Source organism: Macaca mulatta, chromosome 16 (assembly GCF_049350105.2).
Source record: "Macaca mulatta isolate MMU2019108-1 chromosome 16, T2T-MMU8v2.0, whole genome shotgun sequence".
Taxonomy (NCBI): Eukaryota; Metazoa; Chordata; class Mammalia; order Primates; family Cercopithecidae; genus Macaca; species Macaca mulatta.
The window spans coordinates 47,725,810-47,739,970 of record NC_133421.1 but is presented as its reverse complement, the minus strand read 5'-3'; the positions used below and the strand labels follow the sequence as shown (position 1 = coordinate 47,739,970).

General features: G+C 43.9%; 1 protein-coding gene and 1 long non-coding RNA gene across 11 annotated transcripts in view; one reads left to right on the top strand and one right to left on the bottom strand.

Moving 5' to 3' along the window:
- Positions 1 to 14,161, top strand: part of GGNBP2 (gametogenetin binding protein 2) — a 53,721-nt gene that overhangs the window by 13,344 nt on the left and 26,216 nt on the right. For 5 of the 10 annotated variants that reach the window (XM_015119454.3, XM_015119453.2, XM_015119452.2 and 2 more), the window contains 4 exons: positions 764 to 1,017; positions 5,034 to 5,132; positions 13,642 to 13,767; positions 13,862 to 13,975. In XM_015119454.3, coding sequence (XP_014974940.1) covers positions 764 to 1,017; positions 5,034 to 5,132; positions 13,642 to 13,767; positions 13,862 to 13,975 — 593 coding nt within the window. The remainder of the gene's footprint in view (positions 1 to 763; positions 1,018 to 5,033; positions 5,133 to 13,641; positions 13,768 to 13,861; positions 13,976 to 14,161) is intronic. The other 5 variants (XM_028836228.2, XM_077970828.1, XM_015119456.3 and 2 more) reach the window with 1 other exon arrangement.
- LOC144335459 (uncharacterized) lies at positions 9,095 to 12,500 on the bottom strand. The gene is made up of 3 exons (XR_013406341.1): positions 11,734 to 12,500; positions 9,613 to 10,666; positions 9,095 to 9,260 (listed from the first exon to the last, which is right to left on the bottom strand). It is a non-coding gene; the product is annotated as an uncharacterized LOC144335459 (long non-coding RNA).

Here is a 14,161-nt window from a genome sequence, read left to right as displayed (position 1 = left end):
ATACCTCCAGATTGGGAATTGCTGCTCCACATGATTACCATCCTAACCTGAGTCCTGTAGCTAAACATAGTGATAGTAAGTGTGTTGTTAAAAGTTGTAAAAACAGAACAAAACAAAAAAAGAAAACAGGTCAGGCTTGGTGGCTCACGCCTGTAATCCCAGCACTTTGGGAGGCTGAGGCAGTTGGATCACAAGGTCAAGAGATCAAGACCATCCTGGCCAACATGGTGAAACCCCATCTCTACTAAAAATACTAAAATTAGCTGGGTGTGGTGGTACATGCCTGTAGTCCCAGCTACTCTGGAGTCTGAGGCGGGAGAATCACTTGAACCCAGGAGGCAGAGGTTGCAGTGAGCTGAGATTGTGCCACTGCACTCCAGCCTGGCGACAGAGCGAGACTCAGTCTCAAAAAACAAAAACAAACCAACCAAAAAAAAAGGTGTAGCTGTATTGTCCTTTTTTTTTTGTAAGAGGACTGGCCTAATAGTCACTGAACCAGCCCTACATTTCCAGATGCAGGACTGCTTTTTGGCATACTAAGCAAAATCGTTTACCCTAGATTCTAGAGGAAGGGGGTTTGTGGCGCAAACTCCGTACAACATGGACAAGGCTGACTACGTTGCCTTTCTGACTCAGTTGCAGGTAGAGCTGGTAAACCCTTTCCAGGTTGTACTTACTGCACAAGGATAGGAACCAGTAGTAGTGAAAGTGTAATTTTATGTCTTTTTAAAGGACACTCCTTCATTTTCTTTCCCTCTTTCAGCGACATGGTATGCTTAAGCAACAGGATCTAAGTATTGCCATGGTGGTGACATCACGCGAAGTCCTGAGTGCACTTTCTCAGCTTGTCCCATGTGTTGGTTGTCGTCGCAGTGTGGAACGCCTCTTTTCCCAGCTTGTAGAGTCTGGAAATCCTGCTCTTGAACCCCTAACAGTAGGGCCCAAGGGAGTCCTGTCTGTAACTAGAAGCTGCATGACTGATGCAAAGAAGCTTTATACATTATTTTATGTACATGGGTAAGTATAATTAATTAGGAGAAAATGGGTTTGTTAAAATTTGAAACAGCTTGGTGACAGTGGCAGCTTATTTTCTTGAAGGAAAGATTGAGTCTAATTTAATGATTTTATTACTGTGTACCAATGAATGTAAAGTTGCCACTCTCCACATGGGGAGAAGCAGACAGTAAGCAAATACGTACTTTGTCAGGGATGATAAATTAGAAAAACCAGTAAGGGAGGTAGAGAATGGAGCAGGGGTAGAATTATTGTGGAGGGTGGTCAGGAGAGGCCTCCTTAATAAAATGAATATAGACTTGAATGAAGGGAGCAAGCAAATCTTATAGAAAACTGGGGGAAGGCAGAGAAGGAACAGCTAGTGTAAAGGTTCTGAGGTTGGGGTTTTATTGGCATGTTTGAGGAATAGTAAGGAAGTCATTGTGGCTGGAGCCAGATGAATGAAGGGAACAGTAATAAAGGTGGGGTCAGCAGAGTAATAAGGCCAGGCGCGGTGGCTCACGCCTATAATCCCAGCACTTTGGGAGGCTGAGGCGGGCAGTTCGAGACCAGCCTGACCAACGTGGTGAAACCCCGTCTCTACTAAAAATACAAAAATTAGCCGGGCGTGGTGGTGCGTGGCTGTAATCCCAGCTATTCAGGAGGCTGAGGCAGGAGAATCACTTGAACCCAGGAGGCAGAGGTTACAGTGAGCCGAGATGGTGCCACTGCACTGCAGCCTAGGCAACAAGAGCGAAATTCCATCTCAGAAAAAAAAAAGAGTGGCTGGGCGTGGTGGCTCACGCCTATAATCCCAACACTTTGGGAAGCCTAGGCAGTTGGATTGCCTGAGCTCAGGAGTTCAAGACCAGCCTGGGCAACACGGTGAAACCGAGTCTCTACTAAAAATACAAAAAATTAGCCAGGCATGGTGGTGGGTGCCTGTAATCTCACCTACTCGGGAGGCTGAGGCAGGAGAATCGCTCAAACCCAGGAGGCAGCAGTTGCAGTGAGCCGAGATCGCGCATTGCCCTCCAGCCTGGGCAACAAGAATGAAAGTCCATCTCAAAAAAAGAAAAAAAAAGGAGTAATAAAAGGTCCAGTCATATTTTTATTTTTTTCAGGTGGAGTTTCGCTATTGTTGCCCAGGCCAGAGTGCAGTGGCGTGATCTCGGCTCACTGCAACCACTGCCTCCTGGGTTCAAGTGATTCTCTTGCCTCAGCCTCCCAATTAGCTAGGATTACAGGTGGCCACCACCATGCTCGGATTTTTTTTGTATTTTTTAGTAGAGACAGGGTTTCGCCATGTTGGCCAGGTTGGTCTTGAACTCCTGACCTCAGGCGATCTGCCCACCTCAGCCTCCCAAAGTGCTGGGATTACATGCGTGAGCCACCGTGCCCAACTGAGGTCTTTTGTTTTTACTCTGAGTGAGGTGAGCTTTGGGAAGGTTTTGAGCAGAAGAGCGGCATAGTCTGATGAAATTTGGCTTACTTTGACCTCTGTATTGAGAATGAATAATGGCCATGGGGGTAGTGAAAAATGGTTATAAAGAATCCTGGATATATTTTGAGGAATGAGCCAATGGGAGTTTTTGAATAGATTGGTTGTGAGGGAGGGCATCAAAAATGATTCTCAGATTTGTGATATGAAGAATGGACAAAAGGCCTTGCGTGGTTGCTCACACCTGTAATCCCAGCACTTTGGGAGGCCGATGCAGGCAGATCACCAGAGGTCAGGAATTTGAGACCAGCCTGGCCAACATGGTGAAACCCCATCTCTACTAAAAATACCAAAATTAGCCGGGAGTGGTGGCAGTCGCCTGTAATCCCAGCTACTCGGGAGGCTGAGACAGAATTGCTTGAACCCAGGAGGCGGAGGTTGCAGTGAGCCAAGATCGCGCCACTGCACTCCAGCGTGGGCAACAGAGCGAGACTGTCTCAAAAAAAAAAAAAAAAAGAATGGACAAATAGTTTCCATTTACTGCGATGGACAAGACTGGGGAGAAATGTAACAGAGCTCATCTTTGGGTGTGCTAAGTTTGAGATAGCAATTAGACATCCAAGTAGAATTCAGAGAGGTCTGGGTTAGAGCTGTAAATTTGTCTCATTTAGTGAATATAAATAGGAAAAGAAGGAGAGGTCTGAAAAGTAAACCCTGAGGCTTTCCTATTTAGAGATGGTAGTAGGGACTTTTGATATTTACTGTGCCTGGACTTGGGAAAACAAGCCTTGGAGTGTTTTTGAACAGAGGAATGATATAATCTGATTCATGTTTTAAAAGGATCACTCTGGCTGCTGAGTGAGGCCTGGAATGTAAAGGGCAGAAGGTGACGGCAAGGAGACAATTTTAGGAGGCCAGCTATTGGCAGTTAACTAAGCTAGAGATTGGTGGGTTGCACAGGGATGATAATGGTAGAGGTGATAAGTGATCTGATTCTAGGCTGGGTGTGGTGACTCACACCTGTAATCCCAGCACTTTGGGAGGCCAAGGCAGGCGGATCACCTGAGGTCGGGAGATCAGGACCATCCTGGCTAACAGTGAAACTCCGTCTCTAATAAAAAAAATACAGCCGGGCGCGGTGGCTCACGCCTGTAATCCCAGCACTTTGGGAGGCCGAGACGGGCGGATCACGAGGTCAGGAGATCGAGACCATCCTGGCTAACACGGTGAAACCCCGTCTCTACTAAAAAAAAAAATAAAAAAACTAGCCGGGCGAGGTGGCGGGCGCCTATAGTCCCAGCTACTCGGGAGGCTGAGGCAGGAGAATGGCGTGAACCCAGGAGGCGGAGCTTGCAGTGAGCTGAGATCCGGCCACCGCACTCCAGCCTGGGTGACAGAGCGAGACTCCGTCTCAAAAAAAAAAAAAAAAAAAAAAAAAAAATTAGCCAGGCGCCGTGGCAGGTGCCTGTAGTCCCAGCTACTTGGGAGGCTGAGGCAGGAGAATGGCGTGAACCCGGGAGGTGAAGCTTGCAGTGAGCTGATATTGCGCCACTGCACTCCAGCCTGGGGGACAGAGCAAGACTCCATCTCAAAAAAAAAAAAAAAAAAGAAGTGATTTGATTCTAGATTGGTTAAATTTTATTCAGCTTTTATTTATTTTTTTTTTTGAGACAGAGTCTCACTCTGTCTCAAGCTGCAGTGCAGTGGTGCAATCTTGGCTCGTTGCTACTTCCACCTCCCTGGTTCAAGTGATTCTCGTGCCTCAGCCTCCCGAGTAGCTGGGATTACAGGCGTGCACCACCACATCTGTCTAATTTTTGTATTTTTCTTTAGTAGAAATAGGGTTTCTCCATGTTGGCCATGCTGGTCTCTTAACTCGTGGCCTCAAGTGATCCACTGGCCTCAGCCTCCCAAAGTGCTAGGATTACAGGTGTGAGCCATGCCTGGCTTCATTTTAAAATTTTCTGTAGAGATGAAAATTTTGATGTTACCCAGGCTGGCTTTGAACTCCTGACCTGAAATGATCCTCCTACCTCAGCCTTCCAAAGTGCTGGGATTATAGGCATGAGCTACTGTACCAGGCCTGATTCTAGATACATTTAAAAGGTAGAATTGACAAAGTTTGCTCATTGGTTGGATGGAGGGTGAGGATAGTAGTAGTGTGTATTCTGTATTTGCATAAAATTTCCGTTGATGACTCCTCTTCAAGGATGTATTATGTTTACGTATTGTTTTGTGGAGTTTTTATATATTTTTTACAGACATGGGGTCTCACTATGTTGCCGAGGCTGGCCTCAAACCCTTGGGCTTAAGTGATCCTTTCACCTCGGCTTCCCAGATAGCTGGGACTGCAGGTGTGTGCTTCTGCAACTGGTGTATTTACATAATGGCTGGGCAAGGGAAGATGGCTGAGAGTCAGTTAGCAGTCAGTGTTGAAATACTTGAGTGCCAGGCACACTGCTAGATACAGTGGGGATAGAGAAAAGTGGTGTTTTGTTTTGTTTTGTTTTGAGACTTCTCTCTAAAAGACAGTAAATAGAGGTTTTAAAATTTGAAAGAAAAATGAATTAAACCCTTAATACGTTTTATTTTTAATTAGGTCCAAACTAAATGATATGATAGATGCTATTCCAAAAAGTAAGAAGAATAAGAGATGTCAATTGCACTCCTTAGATACGCACAAGCCAAAACCTTTGGGGTAAGTAGAATTGAGTAACAAGAGGCTTTGTGATTGTTAAGATTATATATTTGATCATATTTAGTAAAAGAAACGCACTGTTTGCTTTAATTCATTAATTGATTATACTCTATGACATAGGTCAAAATAAATAGATCCTCTTGTTATGTTGGCCATTTTGCATTGATATATATAAAGTCTCAATGTAGATCTGATTAAACAAATTTTTTTATGTTAAAATATGTTTTAGAGGAGGAAGGTTGAAGTCTTTTTTTGTTTGTTTGTTTTGAGACAGAGTCTCCCTGTGTTGCCCAGGTTGGAGTGCAGTGGCGTAATCTTGGGTTACTGCAACCTCCGTCTACCCGGTTCAAACGATTCTCCTGCCTCAGCTTTCTGAGTAGCTGGGACTACAGGTGTGTGCCACCACGCCTGGCTAATTTTTGTATTTTTAGTAGAGATGGAGTTTCACCCTGTTGGCCAGGCTGGTCTTGAACTCCTGGCCTGTGGTGATCCGCCCGCCTCAATCTCCCAAAGTACTGGGATTACAGGTGTGAGGCACCACGCTCGGCTGGCTGAAGTCTTTATGGAAATGTATACAGCTAATATTAACGTTTTCAAAGTAGTGGTAATCATTCTTTGATCTACAGAATAGTCATAATGTATAAATTATTTTTCTTTCTTGTCTCTAGCTGTAATTTACCAAGGTTTAAAAAAAGTCGTTATGACAATATGTATTTATGTAACTAATTTGTAGTTTTCTATATTTATTTATTATTATTTTTTGAGATGGAGTCTCCTCTGTCGCCCAGGCTGGAGTGCAGTGGCGCGATCTCAGCTCACTGCAAGCTCCGCCTCCTGAGTTCAAGCTATTCTCCTGCCTCAGCCTCCTGAGTAGCTGGGACCACAGGCGCGTGCCACCAAGCCCAGCTAATTTTTTGTATTTTTGGTAGAGACAGGGTTTCACCGTGTTAGCCGGGATGGTCTTGATCTCCTGACCTTGTTATCTGTCCACCTCGGCTTCCCAAAGTGCTGGGATTACAGGCATGAGCCACCGCGCCCGGCCTATTTTTTAAGCAAATATTGCCTTACAATAATTTGTAGTTTTCTTCTTGGTTAAGTGCTATAGTGTCCAAGGCTGCTTTTTCACCTTCTGCTAGCACAGCGCCACAGTTGTCCCCTACAAAATTGCCTGGGGTTGGGGATAGTGAGGCGAAACCATGGAGCATGAAGGGACTTTCTAAGACATGACTTTACTTTTGGAGAGAATGGGATGTTAAAAAAACTATGCTTCTTTATTAATTTTATTTTTTAATTATTTTTTTGAGGCACAATCTTGCTCTGTCACTCAGGCTGGAGTGCAGTGGTGCGATCTCAGCTGACCGCAACCTCCGCCTCTTGGGTTCAAGCAATTCTCGTGCCTCAGCCTCCTGAATAACTGGGATTACAGGTGTTTGCCACCACTCCTGGCTAATTTTTTTTTATTTTTAATAGAGATGGGTTTCGCCATGTTGCCCAGGCTGGTCTCAAACTTCTGGACTCAAGTGATCTGCCTGCCTTGGTCTCCCAAAGTGCTGGGATTACAGGCGTGAGCCACTGCACCTGGCCTCTGTATTAATTTTAAAAGTTAATTTTTAAATATCTCATTTGTGTCATTGTCACCTTTTTGGTTTTTTTGACCTGAACTTCCGAGTGACACCATTATCATATAGACATTTTTCTCCCTGACACAAAGACTTGGATGACCAGGCAGTGGTGTGTTAATAAATCGTATATGCCATGAAATACTATGCAGCCATAAAAAAGGATGAGTTTGTGTCCTTTGTAGGGACATGGATGCAGCTGGAAACCATCATTCTTAGCAAACTATCACAAGAACAGAAAACCAAACACTGCATGTTCTCACTCATAGGTGGGAACTGAACAATGAGATCACTTGGACTCGGGAAGGGGGACATCACACACTGGGGCCTATCATGGGGAGGGGGCAGGGATTGCATTGGGAGTTATACCTGATGTAAATGACGAGTTGTTGGGTGCTGATGAGTTGATGGGTGCAGCACAGCAACATGGCACAAGTATACATATGTAACAAACCTGCACGTTATGCACATGTACCCTAGAACTTAAAGTATAATAATAATAAAAAATTTATAATCTATTAAGTTTTTTTCCCCTATACTGAGCAACAAAAAATATTTAAAACATTTTATCGGCCGGGTGCGGTGGCTCACGCATGTAATCCCAGCACTTTTGGAGGCTGAGACAGGCGGATCATAAGGTCAGGAGTGTGAGATCAGCCTGACCAACATGGGGAAACCTCGTCCCTACTAAAAATGCAAAAATTAGCCAGGCATGATGGCACGCACCTGTGATCCCAGCTACTCAGGAGGCTGAGGCAGGAGAATCACTTGAACCCAGGAGATGGAGGTTGCAGTGAGCTGAGATAGTGTTGCCTGGGTTACAGAGCGAGACTCTGTCTCAAGAAAAAAAAAAAGGCTGGGCATGCTGGCTTATGCCTGTAATCCCAGCAATTTGGGAGGCTGAGTTGGGTGGATTCCCTGAGGTCAGGAGTTCAAGACCAGCCTGGCCAACATGGTGAAATCCTGTCTCTACTAAAAATATAAAAATTAGGCTGGGCACGGTGGCTCACGCCTGTAATCCCAGCACTTTGGGAGGCTGAGACGGGCGGATCACGAGGTCAGGAGATTGAGACCATCCTGGCTAACACTGTGAAACCCCGTCTCTACTAAAAATACAAAAAATTAGCCGGGCGCAGTGGTGGGTGCCTGTAGTCCCAGCTATACGGGAGGCTGAGGCAGGAGAATGATGTTAACCCCAGGGGGTGGAGCTTGCAGTGAGTGGAGATCGCACCACTGCACTACAGCCTGGGTGACAGAGCGAGACTCCGTCTCAAAAAAAAAAAATGTGTATATATATATGTGTGTGTGTATATATATATAAAAATTAGCTGGGCGTGGTGGCAGGTGCTTGTAATCTTAGCTACTTGAGAGGCTGAGGCAGGATAATCGCTTGAACCCAGGAGGCGGAGGTTGCATTGAGCCAAGATCTCACCATTGCACTCCAGACTGGGCAACCAGAGCGAGACTTTGTCTCAAAATAAATAAATAAATAAAATAGATAAATAAATTTTATTAGTAAAATTGTCAAACATAGAAAAGTAAAAAATACAATGACTGAATCTCCCATGTACGTTTACGAAGGTTCAGTAGTTATCAACCTTTTCTTCATGTATCCACCTTTTTCTTTGTATTTTAAGGCAAGTCCCAGGCTTCGTGTTACTCTACTATTGCATCCTTCCACATGCATCTCTAAATATATGGACGTTTTCTTTCATAACCACATTGCCATCATAACACCTGACAAAATTTTTTTTTTTTGAGATGGAGTTTCGCTCTTTTTGCCCAGGCTGGAGTGCAATGGCGCGATCTTGGCTCACCGTAACCTGCGCCTCCCGGGTTCAAGCGATTCTCCTGCCTCAGCCTCCTGAGTAGCTGGGATTACAGGCACGTGCCACCGCACCTGGCTAATTTTGTATTTTTAGTAGAGACGGGGTTTCTTCATGTTGGTCAGGCTGGTCTTGAACTCCCGACCTCAGGTAATCCACCTGCCTTGGCCTCCCAAAGTGCTGGGGTTACAGGCGGGAGCCACCGCGCCCGGCCATGCCTGACAAAATTAAGTGTAACACTTGAATACCCAGTTCATACTCAGATATTCCCTGTTTCTGTTTTGTTTTTTTTTTTTTTTTTTTTGAACATTAGTTTGTATGAATTAGGCTCTGAACAGGAACCACACATTATGTTCTTGTGGCCTTAAGAAAAGAAGTTTTCTTAAGGACAGTTGTTATTTTGCTACTTGATTTGTCAGTATCTTTTTTCTTTCTTTCTTTTCTTTTTTTTTTTTTTTTTTTTTTTTTTTGAGATGGAGTTTCCCTTTGTCACCCAGGCTGGAGTGCAATAGCTTGATCTTGGCTCACTGCAATTTCCGCTTCCTGGGTTCAAGTGATTCTCCTGCCTCAGCCTCCTGAGTAGCTGGGATTGCAGGTGCCCGCCACCACGTCCAGCTAGTTTTTGTATTTTTAGTAGACACGAGGTTTCACCAGGTTGACCAGGCTTGTCTTGAATTCCTGACCTCAGGTGATCAACCCACCTTGGCCTCCCAAAGTGTTGGGATTACAGGCGTGAGCCACCGTGCCCAGTCTGATTTGTCAGTATCTTTTAAAAATGTTTTATTTTTTGTTTTTTCTTTTCTTTTCTTTTTTTTTTTTTTTGAGACGGAGTCTCGCTCTGTCACCCAGGCTGGAGTGCAGTGGCCGGATCTCAGCTCACTGCAAGCTCCGCCTCCCGGGTTCACGCCATTCTCCGGCCTCAGCCTCCCAAGTAGCTGGGACTACAGGCGCCCACCACCTCGCCCGGCTAGTTTTTTTGTATTTAATAGAGACGGGGTTTCACCGTGTTTGCCAGGATGGTCTCGATCTCCTGACCTCGTGATCCGCCGGTCTCGGCCTTCCAAAGTGCTGGGATTACAGACTTGAGCCACCGCGCCCGGCCCTCTATTTTTTGTTTTTTCATCAGCTCATTCTTCCTTCTCAGATTTGTCAGTAACTTCAGATAATTTCTGACTCTAAATGCAGAGTACAGGCTAATTTTTCACATTATAGAATGACCTGTTGGCTGAAGGCATAGAGTGGTATGATATAGTAAGGAGCTTGCCTTCTGGTACCTCTTTTCTGTTAAGCATATTCTTTGTTGATGAACTGAAAAGCAAGTAGCCCAGCATCTTATGCATCTGCGCTCATTGCTGCCTTTCTTCAAAGACCAGTCCTTCCACTCTTGTTCTGCACTCCATCTCCTTTGTTTTCAATCACTTTGCTTATTCAGTTACCTACTTTAGTTAAATTTACATACAGCTCTGTTTTTCTATCTTTCAGCTTAAGAAACAAACCACAGATTTTACATCCCCTTCTAGCTACAGTTCCACTACATGGGAAGTCATATGTTTTAAAAGGCTGTTTGCTGAGTATGGAATCAGTGTGAATGGACTTAATTCATCTTAAGCAGTGTCTGTCTCTTTACTAAGGTAGCTTCAGTTATTCCCACAGGCCACATGGATAGCAGGCTAAGCAGTACAGGATGCTTATCCAAGGCTCCCTCTCCCTTGGATGGTCACCACTATTAAATGCTACTACTATTCTCCATTTTATGTATTTCCACTCCCCCTCCTACTGCTACGTCCCCACCCCCCATAGCTTTTTAAATTTGTTTAGTCTATTTCCAGAGAAAGTATAATACAGTTGATTAGGTTTTAGCCTAATAAATAGCAACCTAGGTCAGCCTTTCTGAGAGTGTTCTCTCATCTATGCAAGTAAACCCAGGTTATTGTCTGTCTAGGAGTAAGTTTGAGATCTGGAAGAAGGATCTAGGCTGGAGTTGTAGGCCTGGAGTATCTTAGAGAGTGTTATGGAAGATCACCTAAAGGGAAAGAGAGTAAAAGAATTCTGAGGAATTTAATGGTAGAAAAGAAATTAGTAAAGAAACCTGAGAAAGTAGCCAGATAGGTAGAAGGAAACCAAGGTGTAAAAGTGTTCCAAGGAAGTCTGATCAGCTGTGTTAAATGCTGCCAAGTCATCAAGGACCCAGAAGTGGACGTTGGATTTAGTAACACTGAGATAACTGGTGATCTTGATGAGCTGAGCTAGTGATTGAGTGGAAGCAGAATCCAGGTTGCAGTGATGCAAAAGCGAATGCGATGTAAGGTTGTTATGGTGTAAGCGGTGCTTGGGAGCAGAACCAGAAAGTGGAAAGGTTATTTTTTTAGGAAGCTTGATCTTAAAAGAATAATAAACAGCATAAGGTCTGGAATGTTTTGAGATACAGATTTTTTTTTTTTTTGAGACGGAGTCTCGCTCTGTCGCCCAGACTGGAGTGCAGTGGCTGGATCTCAGCTCACTGCAAGCTCCGCCTCCCCGGTTTACGCTATTCTCCTGCCTCAGCCTCCCGAGTAGCTGGGACTACAGGCGCCCGCCACCTCGCCCGGCTAGTTTTTTGTATTTTTTAGTAGAGACGGGGTTTCACCGTGTTAGCCAGGATGGTCTCGATCTCCTGACCTCGTGATCCGCCCGTCTCGGCCTCCCAAAGTGCTGGGATTACAGGCTTGAGCCACCGCACCCGGCCGAGATACAGATTTTTTTTATAGAGCTTTTTTCTTAAAAAAAAAAAAAAAAAAATGCTTTCGCATTCTAATGATATAATAATCATTCTTCAACTCTGATTTCTCTTTATGAACCTTTCCCTCAATTATGAGAACTTGAGTTTGAGAGTTTTTCAGTTCTGGGAAATTATGCATTATACTAATCAAGTATAGTTAGTAAAAGAGGGGCTGGGCGCAGTGGCTCACACGGGTAATCCCAGCACTTTGGGGGGCCGATGCGGGCAGATCACGAGGTCAGGAGTTTGAGACCAGCCTGGCCAATATGATGAAACCCCGTCTCTACTAAAAATACAAAAATTAGCCAGGTGTGGTAGCACACACCTGTAGTCCCAGCTACTTGGGAGGCTGAGGCAGGAGAATCGCTTGAACCCGGGAGGCAGAGGTTGCAGTGAGCTGAGATCACACCACTGCACTCCAGCCTGGGTGACAGAGTGACACTCTGTCTCAAAAAGGAAATATCAGAGTTGAGAATAGAAGGATGCAGCATGGAAAGTGGAACAGATGTTTTTGTTGTCACAAATAAGGGGAGCTAAACCTTAGCTTGAGCCATTGTGAGAGAGAGTACAGAGCTGAATTGTGTGGATAACTTATATTTTGAGCAGAGGGTTGAGAAATACCCGTTTAGCTACATAGAGTAAGTTAAAAGTTCAGAGGTTTTTCCGTCTCTAGCATCCAAGGTGTAATGAATTTCTAGGACTGTACTGAGACCTGCAGAAGAACAGACAGGAGGCAGTTGTTCAGAGTCATGAAAGATCAAGAAGGCTGTCATTGAAAAGAATATAAACCCACATTTCCCTTGGAATGCCGGTCCAAGATAAATGTGCTGCAACAAGGCAAAATATGTGGCAATTTTCTTTTTTTTTTTTTGAGACGGAGTCTTGCTCTGTAGCCCGGGCTGGAGTGCAGTGGCCAGATCTCAGCTCACTGCAAGCTCCGCCTCCCGGGTTTACGCCATTCTCCTGCCTCAGCCTCCGGAGTAGCTGGGACTACAGGCGCCCGCCACCTCGCCCGGCTAGTTTTTTGTATTTTTAGTAGAGATGGGGTTTCACCGTGTTAGCCAGGATGGTCTCGATCTCCTGACCTCGTGATCCGCCCGTCTCGGCCTCCCAAAGTGCTGGGATTACAGGCTTGAGCCACCGCGCCCGGCTTATATGTGGCAATTTTCATACCGAAGTTGAACCCTGCTGGGGAGGGAGAGTGGGAAGTTTTTAGTAAGTTTGTTAAAAAAAAATTGTATAGAGCTGGGCGTGGTGGCTTACGCCTGTAATCCCAGCCCTTTGGAATGCCGAGGTGGGTGGATTGCTTGAGCTCAGCCTGGGCAACATGACAAGACCCTGCTGTCTCTACTTAAAAAATACAATAAATAAATAAATAAATAACCAGGTGTGGTGATACACGCCTATGGTCCTAGCTATTCGGGAGGCTGAGGTGGGAGGATCACTTGAGCCCTGCAGGGGTGGGGTTGCACTGAGCCAAGATCATGCCACTGCATTCCAGCCTGAGTGACAAAGCAAGGGTCTGTCTCAAAAAAAAATTTGCCACATAGTTCTTACTAATTTAGGCTGTATAAAGTGTTCATCTTAGTGTACTATTTTTATTTTAGTACATTTAAAACTTATTCACTGTAATTAATCTATGACTTTCCCAGCTACTTGTACATGTGAAGGTAGATAATAGTTTTGTTACCGTGGATTAGCTTTAAAACAGAGTGATTACAAAAAAAAAAATAGAGCTGGGCGTGGCGGCTCACACCTGTAATCCCAGTGCTTTGGGAGGCTGAGGTGGGAGAATGGCTTGGGGTCAGGGGTTTGAGACCAGCCTGGGCAACACAGCAGAGACCTCGTGTCTACAAAATAAAAGTTAAAAAAAAAAAAAAAAAAAATTGATGATGATCTCATTAAGTAGACAAAAACTTTTTAGAATTTTCTATTTGTGGAAGATTGGTCTGTGTTTATAAGGGAAAATACTTGATAATTTTTTCAGTCATTTTAACTTGAGAACATTCCAACAATATTTGCTCATAGGATACTTAGTTTATTAACCAGTTGCTGTCTTGATAACTACAAATGTTGTTAAATTGTATCAGATAAACTTGATATCAAGCAGAAGTTTTTATATAAAGATATGAGCACACATTTAAATGAACATTATATTAATATAATGAGTATGTAATCATATATAATTTGTAAACATGTTCTAATATCTTAATCATTAAAGTGTTCATGATTTTAATTTAGACTATAGAAATTATTTCTTCAGATTATCTCAGTGTCACTAAGCTTTGTACTATACTATACTACAGTGAAGGGAGCAGTAGCAGTGTCAGTTCAGAGAAGTTAAGTACAGATAAGAGAAGTAGTGAAGACCACAGGAAGGACAGCAAGTGTAGGATCATTTTCCATTATGGACCTTTCCAGGGAACAGCCAGGTAAAATCAAGTAATACTTTACTCTGTTTTTTGTTTTTTTAATGTTTTACCCTTCTGTATTCTCCTTTTTCATTAATATTTGTTCTTTTTACAGAGGTTGTTGGATGGATGTATGGGAACTAATGTCCCAGGAATGCAGGGATGAAGTAGTTTTAATTGACTCAAGTTGTCTTTTAGAAACGCTAGAAACATATCTACGAAAACACAGGTAAGTCTGATGGTTGTTCCAGTTTAATGTGGAAGGTACCTTATCTGTCAGTCACCTAAAATGGCCTGTCACTGACCTCCTTTGTATAATAGCATTCTAGCCTTCCCTTTAATACTTGGCACTAGGCAGAGCTTAATGTTAGAGTAGGCAGTTCCTTTTTTTTTTTTTTTTTTTTTTTTTTTTTGA